Source organism: Cololabis saira, chromosome 7 (assembly GCF_033807715.1).
Source record: "Cololabis saira isolate AMF1-May2022 chromosome 7, fColSai1.1, whole genome shotgun sequence".
NCBI classification, from domain to species: domain Eukaryota; kingdom Metazoa; phylum Chordata; class Actinopteri; order Beloniformes; family Belonidae; genus Cololabis; species Cololabis saira.
The window spans coordinates 30,485,399-30,506,270 of NC_084593.1; the positions used below are offsets into that span (position 1 = coordinate 30,485,399).

Here is a 20,872-nt window from a genome sequence, read left to right on the forward strand (position 1 = left end):
ATGGACCAACTGATATACAGTATATGTTAAAAATATGATAACACATATGACCTGATATGGGCAAATATCAAATACGTTTCAAAGCATGAGTAGATGGGTTAAAGTGAGGTATAAAAGGTGACGGGAAACAAAGTGGATGTGTGGTGGTACAGGGCTCAGACAGGATAGAAGAGGGCTGGGGGTTTCTGCGGTCGGGGGTCTAGCAGGTAAATGGCTGAGGACATATTTGTGGTCTAGGCGTGCTTGATCTTGTCAGAAGGAGGATGCGGGTACCAGCAGGAGTGAGAGGACATCAGAAATGCTGCTGGATCTTATCTCCCTCTTTCCATACCATGCCTGTGGGTCGACTCACCTGATGCAGCAGCCAATCATAACCTGTGTCTGTCTTCAGTCTTCTCTGCTTGGAGTAAATTAAATGTCAGTTCTGGCACACTTTTTTTTTCTGAAATGACATACTACTTTCTATAATAAGTGATTGTTATTAAACTACAGTAAACTGCTTCAGGATGAAACATACAATATAAACTTTGATTGTTCTTTATTCAGAAGCCTCGAACATGTTCATAATCATTTTGTAAATGAAACTCATTTGATGGTGTGGACATTTTCTGTGGTTTTAGATAATTTCATACATTTTTCTTTTTTCTTTTCCTCCTATGTATAGCTTTTATGATTCCTCCCTTGTATTTTGCAGGGTCTGGGCGTGGCTCATGTGTGCTGGAGCTCTCCTCTTTCTTACACCTGTAGGCTGCAGCTCATCTGAGGTTAATCAGCAGCTGCATTTATTCCCCAGACTGTCTCTGCCACGTTGTCATATTTTTTTCAATTCCTCAGCGGTGCAGCTTGCTGTACTCTTGTGTATCTCTGACTAAAATCTTTGTGGAGCACTCTTTAAACTAATTTGCTTCATGATTCTCCCTCATTTGCAGTGGCTTCCATCAATGAGCTCCAGTGCCTCAAAGTCTTTTCACCAGGAAACAAGACCACACAGTTCAGTCTCTCCTTTAGCACTTCAAAACGTAAACCTCAAACCACCACCATCATTGTTTGAGGTCGACTTTGTAGATAAACTACCTAAACCTTCATCTGCTATCTTTGGTCTTGCTGTTGGGTCTGCCTTAGTTTCTTAACATCTCAACTGCATTGCTTCTGTAAAATCAGACTTAAAATTGGCCATCAAAATGTTATCAAACTAGTTCTATTTTATCACATAATACACAGCTATAATATAACATATGATACCATGTGATAAACCATGTCATATGATATACTACTACCAATGACATAGCTGCATCATAAATATGAACTGTTACTCTGAAATAAAAATGTATTGTAAAATTATGTGAAAAATCTGTATATTTATTCTGATTCTGGTCCAACTAAGAATCAGACTTTTAATATAGCATTTGTCTTATTTTATTTGAAAACATAAAGGTACAGTAAGGTAACGTAAAGTAGACTTTATTCATCCCCGAGGGGAAATTCATTTGTCACAGCAGCACGACACAGAACAGAAATAAACAGGACAGACAAATAATAAATAAATTACATAAAAAAACATAAAAAGACTGCACTTTGCTTGCTGGATAAAAAAACATTAAAAAACTTATTTTTTAAACTATTCAAACACAATGTGTAAGGAGACATGATAACAATAATCATTTTGTGTATTAAGATATTAATCTATCTTGATCTTTTAAATGACCTCTGTACATCTCTGTTTAATTCACTTATTTTGATCAATACATTACATAGCAAAGTTTATTCTCTTCTATAGGAACATTTCACTGAGAAGGTTTATAAGTTTTGATTCACATAATTTTGTACATCAAATAAATAAGGCACACAATCTCAGGACATGAAGCTATCTTTTTTCATTAACCTTGTTAAAATGGCTTTTATTTGTAAATAACTTTAATTCAGAACCACGAGAGGAATTGGTTTTAGGCCTTACTGCGTCATCGTTGAAATTGTATATTTTTGTTTTGGATTTACTGACGTCCTCCTCAATGTCAAACTACTGCAGAATGACTGCTGCCTGTGAGCCGGTGTGCTGTCGCCCCCTGGCGGCCACGTGGCGGTACTGCAGGCGCTGCCGCGTCTTGGAGTCAGTGAAGTATACGTGGCAGTGACGTCATTCCGGAAATGACCCTGGTCGGAACTTTAACTCCGGGCTGATTTACTTCTCACCAGAAACATCGAGAGCTTCGGAGAATAGTGTCATTATATCCCAAGTAAGTAGGAAATTATTAGTTTTTTTCTCTTAGATAAGATATATCATTTGATTGGACATTATAAACGTAAATGGATCGAGTTATTTCACGGTAAGAGCGATGAAACCGCAGGAAAAGACGGTTAGCATTCCGCAGCTAACGTTAGCCGTGGGGCCGTGATCAGCTGTGATGAGCGGCCTCGCTGTTACACAATCATATCTATGTTAGGCTTTGTTTTACATGTATATTTATTATATATTATGCTGTTATTTAGCCTGTGCTACCTGCCAGTCGCTCTGGTAGTCATGATATTGATGGTCGCGCCGTCGATTGATTTAAATCTTTATTTCGAGCATATTAAATAATAAAAAAAGAAAAACAATTACACAAAACATTAGAAAAAAATACAAATAAACCGTCATTAAACAAATGAAAGGGAAATAAACCTTCATGCCCGAAAAGGAGTAGGAGGAAGTAAAAAAACTTGAGGTCTTACCCCTTGTTTCTATTTGAGTTTTGCTTGAATACAAAAATAAATATAAATATAACAGCAAGCTTTACTCTCTCAAAAAATATACCTGTTATTACATTATAAAAATATTACAGCACTTCAATGCAATATTATACCTGAGCATTATAAATAAATAATATACCAGAGCAATTATAAATAATATACATATAAAACATATTGATTTTTTTTTTTTTGATTTTGAGTTTTTTTATTTCGGTCCATTTGGATACAACATAATACAACATTAAAAAAAAAAGTTCCAATATATTAAATGGCACTGAAAAGGTATAGGCTGAAGCCAAGGCTTATATATTTCCTTTATTTAACCAGGCAAGCAAATTAAGAACACATTTCTTATTTTCAAGTGCAGCCTAAGGGGAGGGGGGAGCTAAGATGAAAAAGAACAAAGTTATATAAATACACAAAAAGACATTAAAACACTCGACTCAGGAGGTTTTATACAAAACAAAACTAATAATTTGGGTTCAAATATTGAAAAAGAATGGATATATTGGACAAGTAACAAGCAAACAAGCAAAGACAAAAAAAAAACAAAGATGAAAACAAAACAAAAAACATACTATAAATTGCAAGGAGTGATAAATTAAGTGGTTCTTGGCAAGAGACTGTACAGCGTGGAGAGCAGAGGTTATGAGAAGGGTGTGTATAAAAATAAAAATATATATATATATATATATATACACACACACTTATAAACAATATAATCATTATTATATATACCATTTTATATACGTACATTATGCTGAATCCCCACACAATCACTACCTCATGTCTCCTCTTCCCAGTATTTGGCAAAAATCTTTTCTTTGTATTTGCTTTTGAACGTGTAGATGGTTGGACATTGTTTCAGCTCCTTACTCAGACTGTTCCATAGCCTCACTCCACTGATTGAAATGCAAAATGTTTTGCTTGTAGTCGATCGACTTCTTGTCGATCTATTTGGGCTGAAATCAGTGGTTTATTTGGTGAATTTCTAAATGTTGTGCTGTGAGGCTCAAATATGCTTTTTTCTCCGTTATTGCAGACATGTGTGGTCATAGATATATGAAGGAAACTCCACCTTGGCTTTGAGTCCGTCCACACGTCGAGAGGTTCTTGTGTCCACCGCCCAAGCAGACTTCAGGAGGACTCTGTGGTCTCAGGTGGCTTCTGGTCTACAGGTGGCTTCTGGTGATCCTTTACCCACGGCAAGATGACGTGCCGGGACCGGACCCTCGAGTTCCAGTCAGCCTGCAAATCTCTCCAGGGCAGACAGGTGTGTTAGAGTAAACACCAGTCACTTCATCACAGTCTAATGTTTACAGATGATTATAGTACAGTAATGTGACGTAACTACATAATTAGCTAATATCTGTGTTATTTTTGCTAACGTTTGGTTTTACTTTCTGTGTCTTGTTTTGGTTCCACTTCTTTTTGGTGAGATGGTAGTGGATCATTTTATATTAGGCTATCTTAATATTCCAAAATTAAAAGGGATTCAAATCATGCTTTTTATTTCTACTATGTGATGTTTTAATGTCTCTGTAAAGCACTGTGAATCACCTCGTTGTTAAATTGTGCTATACAAATAAACTTGCCTTGCCTAAAGAAATGAAAGAAACTGGGTAACTTGACAAAGTGCTCTTGGTGTTAGTTTTGAATTGATATGAAAGCATTAAATCAAGATATCAAAATATTTTTAATGACCAGTAGCTGATCAAAATAATGACCACTAAATTACCATTTATTTAATCAAAGGATTCAATTTACGTAATGTGGATGAGCCCTGTTATATCTTAAATTTCTTATCCATATTTTCTCCATCTTGTGTTTTTTCCGCTCCTTTCTTTTTTTTTTTTTTTTTCTTATTCTTGTTATTTATTTTATCATCCCTGGCAGAATGGAGTCCAGCCCACTAAACCAGCTCTCAGCGCTCTCAGACAACGCAGTGACTTCACAGTTATGGCCAAGTAAGATCCTCATAGCTTTCTTATGTTTTTCAAAAGCCCATGCGTGTTTGCAAATTGCAAGTGTGCTTTTATGTTGATGTATCAACTGTTGCATTATTACCTTCTACCATTACTGGACCTTAATAGCAGAGTTAAAGATATCTAAATTCTCTTGAGTCAGCTTAAAATATCACTTTTCAACATGATTAGGCATACTGAACAGTCATTGTTATGTTTGAGGGTTTAATCACACTAATGCATCGATGTAGTTTAAAAGAAAAAAAAGTTTCACCCTAAGTCAATAAAACTTTTATTATGCCTAAGGATATTGTCTCCATCGTTAGAGCTATATGTGAAGCTACACTACCGTGGAAAACTTAAAGCCCTTTACAGTTTTTTTATTTAAGAAAGGCATGTTGGTTTCTCTTTCAATTAATTTTAAACTGCCCAGTACATTGCATTATCTTAAAGAGGTGTTTGAGAGTTTTTTTTTTCTGATCTATTACACTCAAATGCTGTTATAGTAGGTAAAGATGCAGGAATGTTTGAACCTCACTGCTATTTACTCAGTGCTGATAATCAGCTGCTGATCCGTAGGATTCTGAACACTTATTCAAATTAACCCCAGATGCTGTTTAGTCATGTGCCACGAAAGTTAGATATATGTGATAAGAATACATTCTAACATAATGAGATCATCTCCACAACATTTTAAAGATAAATACCAGGAGGTTAAATGTATAACTTTAATGGAAACCAGCCTATGTTTGAAGTATGCTTGATTTGAAGCTAACCTGGAGAAATTGGTCCAGGACCTCTTCCACCAGGCTTAATGTAAAGGGTGTAAGCAGAGAGTTATAAATTAAAAGAATATATTAAAATCTTCATGGGTACCTTGTAGGAATCTGAACCGCCAGAAAGATCTCCTTCACTATGTGTATAAATAGAATGTTTACATCTCTATCTGTGTCCTTGTAGGAGAATTGGGAAAGACTTAAGCAACACATTTGCCAAACTCGAAAAGCTTACGATGTGTAAGTGTTCATTTTAATGTAATTTCTGCAACTTTAAAAATGTTTGAATATTTGATCAACTATTTTACACGTCCTGTTACCTGTCACTCCGATGTTTTAGTGGCAAAAAGAAAATCTCTATTTGACGACAAGACGGTGGAGATTGAGGAGCTAACATACATCATTAAACAAGTGAGTTGAAGTAATAACATCCCATTAAATGAGGCTATCTAAAACCGTATGCATTTAAAATGTTTGGCTTACTTCTCTCTCTCTCTCTTTATGCCTGCAGGACATCAACAGTCTAAACAAACAAATTGCACAGCTGCAGGACTTGGTGAAGTCTCGTGGAAGTCCACGTGGCCGACACATCCAAACCCATTCAACCACTATAGTGGTGTCATTACAGGTACATTATTTGACTTCTACGGCATCCAGAAATGTACATATAGTTAAGAACAGTCTTGTAAATATTTTTCTCCATGTCAGACAGACAGTAAAGTTGAGGAAACTTCCTGTTATTAGTCAGTTAGGAGTAAAACATTTTTTGCTCTTTGTCAAAGTGAAATGACAGAAGAATAATAGTTTTTTTTCTCCCTTTCTCTCATCAGAAGTATTTATGCAGTTGGTTAATATTTAGTCAAATTTGCATTTGAACTGTTCAGCATGTGTAGCCCTCCACAAGCTTTGTTTTTAACTTTGTTTTTGTTTGTTCACAGTCCAAATTGGCTTCAATATCCAATGACTTCAAATCAGTTCTAGAGGTCAGGACAGAGGTGAGTAGTCATTGGTAAATGCCATTATTCAAAGGAAGTAAATGTAAATCACAAAACTTTGGATTCCCTCAGAGGTTTCTTCTCCATTTGACACTTCATGATTTTGACTCTTTATAGAATCTGAAGCAGCAGCGTAGCAGGAAAGAACAGTTCTCCCAGCCTCCTGTGTCGTCTTCTTCCATGGGTGCCAACAACTTTAGTAAGTCCGTGCACATTTTGGCTTCACGCTTGCGGTCGCATACAATGAATTTCACATGGTTCTTATATTTAAGTAATGACGACGGTGGTTAAATGTAAAACATCGGTGATGTTTGTTTGTTGGAGAAGGTCTGGTTAAGATGCGTTTTGTTAGTGTGGCAAAATGTTTAAACCCTTAACATGCCTTGCGCTAACATGTGGCTTTAATGCTTAAATAACAAGCTAAACAGTTTGTTGCATAAGGTAAAAGGTGATTTATGGTTTTATACTGAGTGGTGTAACTTCACATGCATGACGCCTGTGTCTGTCTAAGAATATAAAATCGTCTCAACTTAAAACCTCAAGACATTTCCTGCCCCTCATTCAAAAATGTGTGCTGTCAGGTTTGAAGAGGGCAGTAGTGTGAACAGACCTTTTGTTTGTTTTGACTTGGAGACTGTTTCATATAGTGTCATACTGTGTAGTTGGTCCTAAAACTAAACCGGCCTCTTATCAGAGACCTTCTGAAGAGTGCAGGGAGATCACAGGCCTGGGATATACTTGCAAGTTGATCAAGTTGTCAGGTCCGATCATGTATACAACCAGCACCGCTGTGAATGTTTCTTGCTTCAGTACGATGCTGGCAATACGCGCAATACTGAATGTCTCCGCTTGGGGGCAGAATAGAAACCCATAGTTGAAAAGAAAACCAAAACAAAAAGGCAACAAGGATGAAAGAGGATGTTTTTTTGTGTGTTTGTATTTTCACAGTACATTTCAATTATATAACAGAGTATTTACAGTATATTTAGCACAGTAGCAGTACAAATGAAATGAAAAAATAAAAGATGTAATTTTAAAACTGGAAAAAATGGAAGCTCATTATTGTTTTGACTTCAGAAAAAAAAAAAGAAATTAATCTGTTAGAGAATAGACACTTATGGATATAGAACAAGACTAAAAGACTGTTAAGACATTCACAAATATTCTTGTTTTTTCTTAAGTTATTCTGAAGGAAGCTAAAGAGAAAATGTCTCCAGTGTACATTAAAATGTGCAGAGACATAATAACAAATGTACAAACAAGAAGTTGTAGAGTGATCTGGTGAAAGGGCAAAGCCAAAATAAATGCATTTTCAGTGGACGGTGCAGCTGGTGTCCACATCTGGACTGATTTGCTGCTGTTGTGGTCGCGGCAGAGGAAACACTGTGGTGCTGTTAAATCAATGCCATGAGGATCAGTCTTTCTCTGCTTTGGCTGATGTGGGGAATTGACAATGACAAACACTGACAGTATTTTGCATATGCTCTCCACAAAGTTGATGACATTGCTTTTAATTGCGCCCCTTGTTCAATACAAGATTCAGGAAGCCATAACTGCAGCAGAGCTCCCTGATTGGTCACTTGCGATCGACTGCTGCACTTAGCTACAGTACACTAGTTGCTCTAGCGTTCATGTGTATGTGGCATTTCACATACACATTGTGGTTTTTTTTGACTGTGCATAATGCAGATGTGTGCTACATTTGGCAGCTATGATATATTTGCGTATGTGTTTATAAACAGCAAATATGTTCCAGGCGATATCCTTCCTGTGCATGTATTTTTATCACCACCAGTTCAATATTCATGCAACCTGTTTATTTTAGGTTAATCCTCATGCATATTCTTATTTTAAGTAATGCTATGTCGTAATATGGATCAGGTATGAGGTGTTTGTAATGTTTTATTTTTTTGTGAATAACCTTAATCAACTTTTCATACAGATGACGGATGTTTTTAGCCTTAATTGCTTGGCCCATACCTTACGTCCACCTGTCGGTGAAATTATATTTCCATTATGAACAACGTTCTCATTAGAATGTTGCCCTTAATTGGGACCCATGACAGGCTAACTTATGCATATGAAAATGGTTAATTCCATTACAGTACTCTGATATGATTTCATTGTGCTTTTACTAGTTATTTTATAATTAAAATTATGTAATAATTCACTTTCATAAATCATTTATATAAGAATGTTGCTTTCTCAAAAATGGGCATCGATGTCATGACATTTTTTACAGCCAGTGCACTAAATGTTCAAACAGCTGCTGTGTAGGGAACTGCTCAAAGTCCTTGTGCATGATTATTTCTGTATTTGGTCCTCTGTAATGCAAAAATTAAAAAATATTTTAGGGAGCCGCAAAAAAGGGGCCCAGGAGCCGCATGCAGCTCGCGAGCAGCGAAATGACTACCAGGGCTATACCACCACAAATTTAAAAGGTATTTCCCTGGAAAGTTCAACTCTCCCAGCGGGTATAACTAGTTAACTGTATGTTCCTGCTGTTATTTCTTCTTTTCCCCTCATTATAGTTTTTGCCTGAAGTCGTTGAACATGATTGTGTTTTACCTTTTGTTTCATTTCAGGTTCCTCAGTTCTGATGCAAGATGAGAGCCGGAACTCTGGGGACGTGGCTATTGATATGGGCTCTTCTAGTAATCCTTTGCAGCTCCAACTCATTGATGATCAGGTAGCGTGCTTGTCAGACGGATGGAGAAGAGGGGGGGAAAAAGTCTGATTTTTAAGTGTGTGGACATGTAATGTTTTTTCTTTTTTCTTAAACAAATACACCTTCATGTTGGCATTTTAGGACACGTATATCCAAAGCCGTGCAGACACCATGCAGAACATAGAAAGCACCATTGTGGAGTTGGGCTCCATATTCCAGCAGCTGGCACACATGGTCAAGGAACAAGAGGAGACCATCCAGAGGTGAGATATATAACTGTGTTTTTCTAGTCTTTACCACAAATTATTTTACATTGTAAATCACATTTAAAAAAGTTAATCTTGTTTCAGTATTTTTCTTCTGCCAAACATACTCAGACAATGAGCATAAAGAGGGCAACTCGTGATTCAGTATCTGGCACAAGTACGTTGCAAGTTAGTCAGGGACGTCATCAGTTAATTGTTAGAAGACTTTTCCAATCAGCCAGTCTCTTATTTAATTAAATAAAATGACTTTTGACAAGACAAAACCTTGGTGAGAAATATGCAGACAATCAGAGTAATGACAGCCCTGGTGTGGTTGAACTCATCTAGTCAATCAATCATTAATGGCAACTGTAGGCTAAAATTCACAAACTTAAATAAACAGATGCTCAAAGCTTTCTCTGGTTGCTCAACGGAACTTCTTTAGACTTGAAAGGAAGTTGACATGTGACTGTCGTCTCATTCCCTGCTGCCTCACTCTCGCAGGATCGACGCCAATGTGGAGGACACCCAGCTGAACGTGGAGGCTGCCCACACAGAAATTCTCAAATACTTCCAGTCAGTCTCCTCCAACCGCTGGCTGATGATCAAGATCTTTCTTGTTCTCATTGTCTTCTTCATAATCTTTGTCGTCTTCTTTGCTTAAATAAAAAAAAAGTAATGGTTGAAAGGAGAAGAAAAGCACATTGAATGAGGGAAGGTGAAGGTAAAGTTGGACCGGGGGAAAAAAAAAAGTCCAGACAACATATTTGGAGGACAGACTTCTATAAACCGGTCAAATGAAAGCTTGGGATCATTCAAACATATAGACTTGTTATTCCTAAGCTGCAGACACTTCATTCAACAGATGAGTGGTGAAGGAAGAGGTTGAATTCTGTCCAAATAACATAAGTAAATGATCTAAAAAATCCATTTGTATAGAGATGCAGCAGAAGACTGCTCTGGGTTATACTTTGACCAATTATTCCTGAGCATCTAATCAAAATGGCTGTAATTTAATGGTTTGATTCTGCAAACTGTTTTATAGTTTGATTTTTTTGTTTTCTCTCTTGTCTTTCTTTTATTATTTCAAAGCCAAACAATAGAACTTAAGTTTTTTCTTAATTTCTTTGCTTCTTAGTTCACCTTCTTTTATTGGAAGAGCTTGACTATATATCATTTACCAGATATTCTTAACTTGCCACTATTCAGTTGTGATGTGAAATATATATATATATATTTTTCCCCCAGTTGCATTCTGGTTTGCATTCATTATATGCAACGTTTATTTGCCAAATGGGTACACTTATTGAACTGTGACACAATACAAATATGCTCAGTGAAGCAGTTTACAACTAGCTGAACTCAAGTTTGATGTGTATTTGAAGCATGAGCTGTAAAAAGTGTAAAGTTACATAAAAGTATTGTTTTAAATGAAACTCTTGATTCGCAGTGATCAGGTCGTTGTAACGGTTTAAAAGGTTTAAACCTCTGCAGTGCCGCAGAAAAGATCAGGACTAATGAAGGGGTTCCTCTGGTTGTGAAGACCCCTTAATGACTCAAACAGCCAGACTCCCTGGAAGTGCCTGGTCGGGTGTCCACTGTAGTTACTCCCCCTCTGTATCTAATGTATAGGATGTTATTTAAATGACCACAGCTTTTGACTAGAAAGAAGACATTATTCCTTTTTTTTCTCTCCTGTTTTTTAGCCAAATGCCTTGACTTCAGTGTATAAAGTGCAAATAGTCATGATGATGTATTGATAAGAGTGCACATTAATAAAAAAAAATATTTGGATCCTGGTACTCGTGTCTGAGATTTTCTTGGGGATAATGCTTGTATATACAAAAGCAATGCTCTAGTTCATTCAATGTTGTTAAGCGACCTTGGGTTCTTTGAAAGGCGCTATATAAATGCAAGTTATTATTATTATTATTATTAATGTATTTACTTCTTCGGTGTATGACCTTTTATATTTATCCATCTATTGCAATGCACATGCCCTGAAGAGTTCTTTACACTTATGTCATGTTTTTTATATTCATTCATGCACTTAAAAACATGGCAATTTGGGTTTCAGTGACTCAAAAGATTATTTTTCTTTTTCTGCTTTTGCTTCATCGAGAAGCTTTCAGCTGAACTCTGGCCACTGTGAACTTGTGCACTGTTTTTGGAAGGTTTGCTGGGAGATTAAAGTTTGTTTCCAAAGACTTTCAACACACTTTCTCTCCCACTTTTTTTTCATTGGGGTGAAACTTGTCATTTCCAAAACTATCTGTACAACAACCATTTGGCTGTTTTCTACAATTTTGTTTGAACACCAACTTTTATCAAGTTTCAGCTGCATACCTTTTAGTTATATTAACTCCAAAGTACTTTTATATTCTACATATCAATAAATGTAATACTTCCACTGGCAGCAAAGCAGTAAAGGTGCATTATTGTATCACCATTGTGATTGACATCTTGTACATTGTTCTTGGGGCTCAATAGTTTGATCATTGATTGATTTTTTTTTTTGATTTTTTTTTGCAGCTGAGAGAAAAGTAACTGAATTTAAAGGTGCTGCTTTTTGAAGCAGGTGAGTCTCTCTCAGATGGTGGTCCACAACTATGTAAACGCTGGTGCTCCAACATCTTCCAAGTTCATGACAGACCTTCCATGCTTCCATGGCCCTTGGGTTGCTCTTGACCATTCAAGCTCAGTTAAGATGGACAGTTTATTTATTCCTTCAAACTGTGGCCAAGTGTCCACAATCCGCACACCATCCAACATGTAAATGTTTAAACTGATGCCAACAGAATCTGCCACGAATGAAAGGCTCCGAGATGACTCACCTAAATATACCGGCTCAAATCAGAGAACGCTGGGAGTGGAAAGGAATGAAAAGCCTGCAATGATTTCTGCATTAAAGGTTGGGTATAGTGCCTTTAGACCTGAATCTAAACTCTCACTACCAAGACACAAACATTCAATGACTGTGTGAACATTTGGCAGTCAAGCAAATGCTCTGAGGACTTTGTGCCTCCACAGGAAATTAATTATTCCCGACTTGATGTGAAAGCTATTAATTTATTGTTACTGATTAGTGTTTAAAGATAATTTCAGGTAATATGGCCAAAAGAAGGTGCTACAGAAAAATATATTCTACCCATCCTTTAACTTTTATCCTGTAGCCCAATTTTATCAGTTACACATCCAGTCAGTCAGTGATGGCTGCTGTCAACCTGTGAACATGAAAACATGTTCACTGGTTGACACAATTCAGTCATGATGACTAACAGGAGTGTAAGAGGCCTTGCCAAGTTGAAACATTTTTTAACTTTAAAAACCAAGTTGTACAGCATGTATATTTTCAGTGAGATCATTTCTGATCAGTCAAAATAAGTTAGAATCTGCACTATTACATTTATTTTTTCAGCACATTATTTTATTTATGAGAAACCTATTATGTTTCCATAAAACAGTTCATAATGAGTGTATGTGAACAGTGGTCAAAACTGTATAAATGTCACCATTTTAATCCTAGGTTTTCAACAGGCGAACCGTACCAAATTAGAGATTTGCATTTAGTATATCACAGACGTGCTCTTATATTTAGACTAAAACAGACACATCTTAGTGAAAAAGTAATGTTTTAATCACACAGAAAAGATCAGAACATTAACTGTTTATTTCCTCACAATAAAAAAAGTAACATGAGACATTATTGCAGTTGAAAGGAGAGCTGTGGTTATCTGGGGCCAAACTGTGGCTGCTGTATTTACAAAAGAGCGGCTGAGCTCAATGCCCCCTTCTATTGCACAAGACAGCTGGCCTGCCTATTGAACGCTGTGTTCTTTAAAGGAGCAATTCATGAGACGTGATTATGATTCACCAGGAGCACTTCTGGTTTGATTTCAGAGCCAACTGACGGTTATGCAAGATTTACATCATATATATTTTTATTCACGGCTGCTACATGACTTTATAACAATTTAGTTGATCCACCACTTTGCTGCAGACGGAAAAAATCTGAACAAGCAATGGCAGAAATTCTGTGCTAATCACAAATTTGCTGTAAATGTAAATTGTTATAACTTTGTTTGTGCACAAGCTTTAGATCTAGCACCGTCATCATTGTCAGGTCAAAATGTAAATGCATCTAATTCTTCAGTTTATGACTCAGCAAAACTAAAACTGATTAAAAATGTTAGTAGGCCTATGCCCATGTCACAGCGGTTTTCAACCGACTGTCTTAAAGAGCCACTGTATGGTTAAAAACTGACAGGTGTTCAACCATCAGTGCAGCATAAAAAATAAGCCAAATAAGTAAGATAGACAAGGTTTTTAAATATATCCTGCCATCTTTCCGTTCCTCTCTGTTCATTAGCATCCTCTATAATCGAGGCCCATCTCCCTCCCGCTCTCCTCTAACTGACTCCATCTCCTCCCTTTGCCGACTCCTCTCCTCTTGCCGTTCCTTGCACCATCTTCCTGCATCCTCTCCTCCCCTCCGACTCCCTATCTTGTCTCACGCCTGAGCGCTCTGCTCCAGCGGGGTGATCTCTGGCATGCTCCTGCTCCTCCCCTTCCTTGCCCTGGCACTGATGGCTTCCTCCTCTGCATCTACATCCTCCTCTTCATCAGACCAATCCACCTGCTGCTCTAGATTCCCCCTGGAGCCTCTCGTGCCGCTGCCCTTGAACATTTGCCCCGAGCGAAACTTTGTGCGGAAATTGACAAAGGAGAGGCTCTTGCTACGCTGCTGCTTCTCAAAATGAGGGTTTGCAGTCTGAAGGTCTTCGTTTCCATTGACGTCCTCCATGCAGTCGCGCAGCACTGTGCGAAAAAGCCGGGGGACCTCGTGAACTTCAGGCTCCATCTGTGACACCATCCTCCTGAACCTGAAGCAGGATGAGGCAGGTAGAAGTTGGACTAAATTCTCTCTACTTCCCAATGACTTTACATGAACACTTTCAGTCATTTATTCTATCAAACATGTAGGAAAATTGGTTCTTATTTTTCTTAGTATTGTTTTACATAAACCCCTAACAAACCAATCCATTCAGCTGTGGACCAGTAAAATGTAAAAAAATAAGTCTGCGGTAAGCTGGAGCAGGAGTTTTAGTTCTATGTAAGGTCATCATGAGCATTTAAATTTTAAGAATGAGGATTTAAGAGTATCAGCAAGTTATTGCTTAGGCTGTTTAAGGGATTAGATTGAAACCCTGCTGCTACATCTTCTTTAGTTCCTTCTTCAGATTCAATGTTGGCTGTATTTCATGATTGTTTCCCCTTGCTTCTGCCTGTTTCTGCATCTTTGCCCTGTGGCATCTTGTCTCTCTCACCTTACAATCAGAGGGCCACACTGTGCAGGTGGGATCTTGGAACAGAGGTCCTGCAGCTCCAGCAGGTCATTGGGAGTGAGCTGGTAGGGCTGTGGGGTCGGGTTTTGTGCCAGCCAGCTGTAGTCGGCCGTGGAGGTAGAGCTGCGACGGCGGCGCCGACCCTCTGTTGCCCTCTCCAAACGTATGCGCTCGGTGCGCTTCACCATGGCCCCGAGCTCTAACATCAGCGTGTTGATTACCAGCTCTTCACTGGTGCGCTGGCCTGGCACTTTGGGCTCAAGGGAGAAAACAGCAGACCAAGGAAACATCTGGAAAAGAAGAATAAAGTGAACAATTCTCTTCAAGGAAAATAAAATAAATCACATGTCTAACATCAAGAAAATTTGTTTCTATACTGTTTTTAAAAAAGAAGTAATTTAAATGGAATTAAAACCATCTCAAAGCTGTTTCTTTCATATATATATATTTGATCTATTCTCTTGTTTTCTAGCATGGATATTCAATTATAGTCTTACCTTCAAAAGACTGGATTGAAAAAGCTATGTGGTAGTCTTATCTGATAGAAATCCACCAATTGTTTGGTAAAGACTTTGTCAGCAGCCAGATGAACAGCAGGCCTCCATGGATAAAGTGGATGAATGAGACTGCAGCTACCTGACTGCCTGGCTACCTTTGACGGTCCCTGGCAGACAGTGCGTGTACTTCTGTGAGGCGTGCGAGTGTGTGAGTTTGGGATTGAGAATAAATGTCACCCCGTATTAATAAAGAATGAGTGATGAGATAAGCCTACCTCATGACACGGGTGAATGCCTGGACGGGCTGTCACTTTGTTCAGTTTACATCGAAGCATGGTGTTGAAAACTAATCAAACCTTTTCATTTGATTCAATTTCATTACACTTTTTTTGTGCATATTTTTTGAATCTCCAGTTTTCATCTCATGCATACAAGTAAACATTCCCAAAGGAATCTCAAACAATGTCTGATATTGTCATTCCTGGACAGCAATTTAAGCATACTTTCAGGTTTGTAACTTTGAAACATAACAACTATTTCACACAATACAGAACCTGAAAAAAACCATGATGCACTTCTGAGATATTACTTCTCTGAGGGCAAACAATAAACCTTTAAAATACACCTAAAATTGCCAGACTGTTTTTGGCCAACATTACTCTAGCATGACATAACCGCCCACATAATCTTTCTTTCTCATGCCTATGAAGTCTCTTCTGTTATCATTCTCTCCCACCAGCATATAGCACTGTCTGTAACCACAGGCTAGTTTCTGGGTTTCCACACCACTCAGCACTGAGCCACCAAATCCCAGATTACATCCAAATCCAGAGCCTACCTGGAAGAATGAGGGGTTGTTATGACTATCATAATCTAATTACCATTGCTGACACTCCAGCTATAACTGAAGCAGAAATAATTTAACTCTTCAGAACAACTAAAATATAAATAAAATAAAAAAAAAAACAAAAATAACTCATACTGGGAAGCAAAATTTATTAACCAGGCTTCAGAGCAAGAATGCTCATGGTTTGAATCTTTACTGGGACATTTCTGTGTAGACATTGCATGTTCTCCACACTACTCATGTTACTCATCTTTCCTCCTACAGTCCAAAAAGTGTATGTCAGGCTAATCTGTGATTCTAAATTTCTCACTGCATATGAGTATGTGGCCCTGCAATGGACTGGCGTTCTCTATATAGGGTGTAGCTCTGCTTTTCACCAAAGAGAGCTGGGACGGACTCCAGCTGACCCCTGTGACCCTGAATAGGAATATACTGGTTGTGGATGGATGGACAAGAGGTATGCTGCCATCTACTGTAAGAAGAGAATTCACTCTAGTATCAAAACTAAAGATGCACTACTACACCTCTAGACCTCTGCTCAAAAAGAGCAGGTAATGATACAGATATTGTCAAATATTACATTTTCAGTTTATCAGTGCATAAATGGAAAGTGAAAATGTAAAGTTCTGAATAGCATATTTGTCTTTTCTCGATTTTCAATCAAAATAAAAAAAGGTTGGCTCAGGTGGTAGAGCGGGTCATCTGACGATCGAAGGATTGGCGGTTTGAAGCCCGCTCCCCTCATCTGTCGTTGTGTCCTTGGGCAGGACACGTCACCCTCCTCCTTACCTCCGGTGAGGGAATCACTGCTGTGTGAATGGTGTATGTAAATGTGTCTAATTCTTCAGTTTATGACTCAGCAAAACTAAAACTGATTAAAAATGTTAGTATGCCACTATTAACGGAGTAATAATAAGGGAGTGACAATCGTAAAAAAAATTATAAATTTTAACCTTCTTTTCAATGGAGTGTTAACCTTGTCACAGCGGTTTTCAACCGACTGTTCCAGTGGTGGTTGGAGGCAGATTGGCTACCACATTTCCGTCAGTATGCCTCGTGGCAGCTGTGGCTACATGTGTAGTTTACCAAGTATGAATGGAACCATAGTTGCTTTGAGTGTCCAAAAGCACAACATAAAGTAGATTTTTGAAGCTGTGCCCAGGTTGTGGTTTCAAAAAGCAAATGCAGGGGTATATTAGGGTATATCATAAGGATAGTGGGGATGAATAAAAGGGAAGACCCTCATGCTGAACTCCAAGGTGAAAGTATCTTACTGCCTGCACAACATTACCTTTTCAACAACGATCCAAAGAGAGAACAAGGAGAGACTCCTCACACCTAGGTCACTTCCTCTTTCACATCCTCTCGATAATTAAGGCACTTGGAGAACCTTTTTCCCACAGGACAGCGCTGAATTCCTGCTAAATGCACTTAATAATAGGTGATTAAAGAAATACATACATATTGGAATACTTTTAAATGGTGCTTTATGAAACTTGATTTTGATCTCCTTGAACATTTATGGTGAGAACTGAAAAAAGAAGCTGTGTAAAAAAGGCACCATTTAATCTGACACAGTTGTAGCAGTTGACTCAAAAAGGTCAACTGCAACTAAAAAGTAAAGAAAACAAGAAAAAAAAGTATTTTCTGAACTCTCATTGAAAGCTGCAGAGATCGCTGATAGGCAGTGATTGGTGCTACAGTAGCCAAAGGGCACCATTATTCTTATTCATACCATTTTCATTTATTTAATTATGTAGAAAAATTCAATCAGATCAAAATTGCAAACTAATGTTCTTTAAATATGAAATAAATGAGGATGTATTTGATTAACTTTTGTATTCATAGATAGAGGAGGGTTATCTTTTTCCATGAAAGGCAACAACAAATTGTCTATGGCTGTATTCATAAAGTAAATGGCAGCTAAGTAATGTTATGGAAACAAATAAAACCATTTGTATAAACATATTCATTATCAGTTAACTGCATTTGTATATAATTTATATCAAATCTCCCTCGTACAACATGGTACAATTTTTTTTTTCCTTCTCAGTTTGATTGAAAAGTGTAACAACAATTTCAACGACAACAAAAAGTAGATAAAGAACACTGAATAATGAATGATGAAACTGAGAAACTATGTTGTTTTGTTAAACTTATTTTGAATTATGCATTTTTAGCAAACGTTTCAGTAAAGTTCTCAAAGGTTGTATTTGCCACTGTACTTTAATTTTGAAAGTAAACTTGTACCTACCACTGAACTCTACCATTTCAAGAAGAAGCAGGATCCTTCTCATTTGTTGACCAATAGTAAAGGAGCTAGACCAAGAAGGGCAGCCCTCCTATGGTAAAGTAAAAAGAGGAGATAAGGGGATGTAAAAACAAGGAATGCATGTACAAGGAAAAGGAAAAACAATAAAAGTACATTTTCCTTGACGAAAATGCATGTATATATAAAAGGAAAAACAAAATATTTCTTCGCAAAAATGCACGTATAAGGAAAAGGAAAAACTAAATAATGTATATACATTTCTGCTTTTATTTTTAATTATGTCAGTTTTGGTCCTCCATACTTTTTGCCCTGTACAAACCTTTTGAAAAACTTTTGTGTAATATAATGAGTGTGTATTCAATTTTTAGGTTACTAACAACACGATTCAATATTACACATTGATAATTTGGAAAGAAAGGAGGAAGGAGCAGAAATTGCAATACATATAATAAAATAGATAACATCTCTGCAGATCCCTCACACCCAGGTCTGTCTGAACTCCTCCCCTCTGGACGGCGCTACAGACCTCTGTACACCAAAACCTCCAGACACAGAGACAGTTTCTTCCCCCAAGCTGTTGCTCTGATGAACTCTCATCACTCATAGAGTCTCAGAGTAATCAATCACTGTGCAATAATAATAATAACCACAATCATATGCTGTAAGAATGCACCTTTCAATAACCATGTCTACCTCATACCGCTGCACCTTTAACTTTTTTTAAAAATTGTATATATGTTAATAAGAGCTGCCATTTGCCTATTTACTGTACAGTGAGCGAAAATAACCGAGTCAGATTCCCTGTCTTGTTTGGCCTGACTTGGCCAAATAAACATGATTCTGATTCTGATTCTGAGATAATGTTATACATACAATATATTATAACCCTCTTCAAAATGAGCACGTACAGTATCCCAAGTACAGTATTTGAAGTGGCCGCCTTGGGCAGAGGTGTATAGTAAAGAAGTAGATGTACTTCGTTACAAGTATAAGTAGTTTTTTTGAGGATTTGTACTTTACTTGCGTTTTTTTTTAATCAGGACTTTTACTTTTACTTCACTACATTTAAAAGTAAGTAAAAAATATACTTTTACTTCATACTTTGACATTTGCCACCTCGTTACTTGTTACAAATTAAAATAATCAAAGAATTATATTTAGCAAGAAAGACAGTTTATTTTTGGTGTTGTATTCTATACCACATTTCATTCACCTGAAAGTGAAATAAAAAAAACCAAGGTAAGGATAATTTTTGGTTGTGTTGCTTCTTTTCAATCGTACTATAAAATACTTGTACTTTTACTTTTGATACTTGAGTGTATTTAATGTGAGCTACTTTAAGTCTTTACTCTTATGGGTGATTTTAACTTTCACCAAAGTCTTTTTCAGTTATGGTATTTCTACTTTTACTTAGTTACTTTCTTCAAGTATTTGTATTTGTATTTTACTTTTTAAAGGAAAATAACCAGGGACAGTACATATTAATAATAACATTTCCATGCAAATATTCTAGATCATAGCCAGTGGCTAATTTGCATGTTTAGTCCCCCGGGCAGGTTGATGTAAAAGAAGGTTCCAGACACACACACATTACATACAGTCCAAGAAATGATGACACACAGCAGTAAAATACACTAATAAATACACAATAGAAGAAAATACAATAAAATACACTAAGATATAAGATAAAACATACAATAAAATACACTAAAATGTAATATGAGTGCAGACTTGATTCTCTAGAAGCCATGTTCTTAAGTGTTTAATGAAGGAGGTGAGGGTGGGTATGTCTCGTATGACATGGTACTGTGTTCCATTTATGAGATGCTCGGTATGAAAACGCTGACTGCCCAAAAGCACTTTTTCTGAATGGGACAATACAGTCACTTCTAGATCCTGCTCTGGTTAACCTGTTCCTGTTTTTCTGTATACATATATTTAATGGAGGTGGAGCCAGACAATGGATGATTTTAAGGATGCAACCTGAGTATTTAATTATATTGTCCCAGCTCAAAAGTTCATATTTCTTCAAGATTGCACAATGGTGGACTTTTTCAGAGGTGGGTAGTAACGAGTTACATTTACTCCGTTACATTTACTTGAGTAAGTTTTGGGAAATGTTGTACTTTTAGGAGTAGTTTTGAATCACTATACTTTTTACTTTTACTTGAGTAGATTTGTGAAGAAGAAACTGTTACTCTTACTCCGCTACATTAGGCTACGTTGAGCTGTTACTTTTCTTTTATCCCTTTTATTCGCGTAAAGAAAGAAAGAATGTCGAAAGAAAGAAAGTTCGAAAGTTCGAAAGAAAGTTCGAAAGAAAGAAAGAAAGTTCGAAAGTTCGAAAGAAAGATTGAAAGAAAGAAAGAAAGAAAGAAAGAAAGAAGGAAAGAAAGAAAGAAAGAAAGAAAGAAAGAAAGAAAGAAAGAAAGAAAGAAAGAAAGAAAGAAAGAAAGAAAGAAAGAAAGAAAGAAAGAAAGAAAGAAAGAAAGAAAGTTATTATTTTATTATTTATTAAAGTACTTGAATTTACTTT

The 20,872-nt window shown here is 37.0% G+C and overlaps 2 protein-coding genes across 3 annotated transcripts; one reads left to right on the forward strand and one right to left on the reverse strand.

Moving 5' to 3' along the window:
* The first annotated feature begins 2,091 nt into the window (after positions 1–2,091).
* Positions 2,092–11,199, forward strand: stx5a (syntaxin 5A). Of its 2 annotated transcripts, XM_061725561.1 has the most exons (12): positions 2,092–2,234; positions 3,770–4,000; positions 4,624–4,694; positions 5,652–5,707; positions 5,808–5,878; positions 5,979–6,095; positions 6,406–6,462; positions 6,580–6,661; positions 8,817–8,903; positions 9,048–9,151; positions 9,272–9,393; positions 9,880–11,199. In XM_061725561.1, exons 2-12 carry the CDS (start codon positions 3,938–3,940, stop codon positions 10,037–10,039), a joined length of 990 nt encoding a protein of 329 aa, XP_061581545.1. In that variant the 5' UTR covers positions 2,092–2,234; positions 3,770–3,937; the 3' UTR covers positions 10,040–11,199. The 2 variants fall into 2 exon arrangements, with proteins under 2 accessions (XP_061581545.1, XP_061581546.1); XM_061725562.1 differs by lacking the exon at positions 8,817–8,903 and having other exon boundaries at positions 2,093–2,234; positions 9,880–11,198.
* Positions 11,200–13,030: 1,831 nt separating this feature from the next.
* Positions 13,031–15,425, reverse strand: zgc:162144 (RD3 domain-containing protein). Its single transcript, XM_061726337.1, has 3 exons — positions 15,218–15,425; positions 14,703–15,010; positions 13,031–14,258 (listed from the first exon to the last, which is right to left on the reverse strand). The coding sequence occupies exons 2-3, from the start codon at positions 15,008–15,010 to the stop codon at positions 13,886–13,888; spliced, it is 681 nt and encodes a 226-aa protein (XP_061582321.1). The 5' UTR covers positions 15,218–15,425; the 3' UTR covers positions 13,031–13,885.
* Between the last annotated feature and the right edge of the window lie 5,447 nt (positions 15,426–20,872).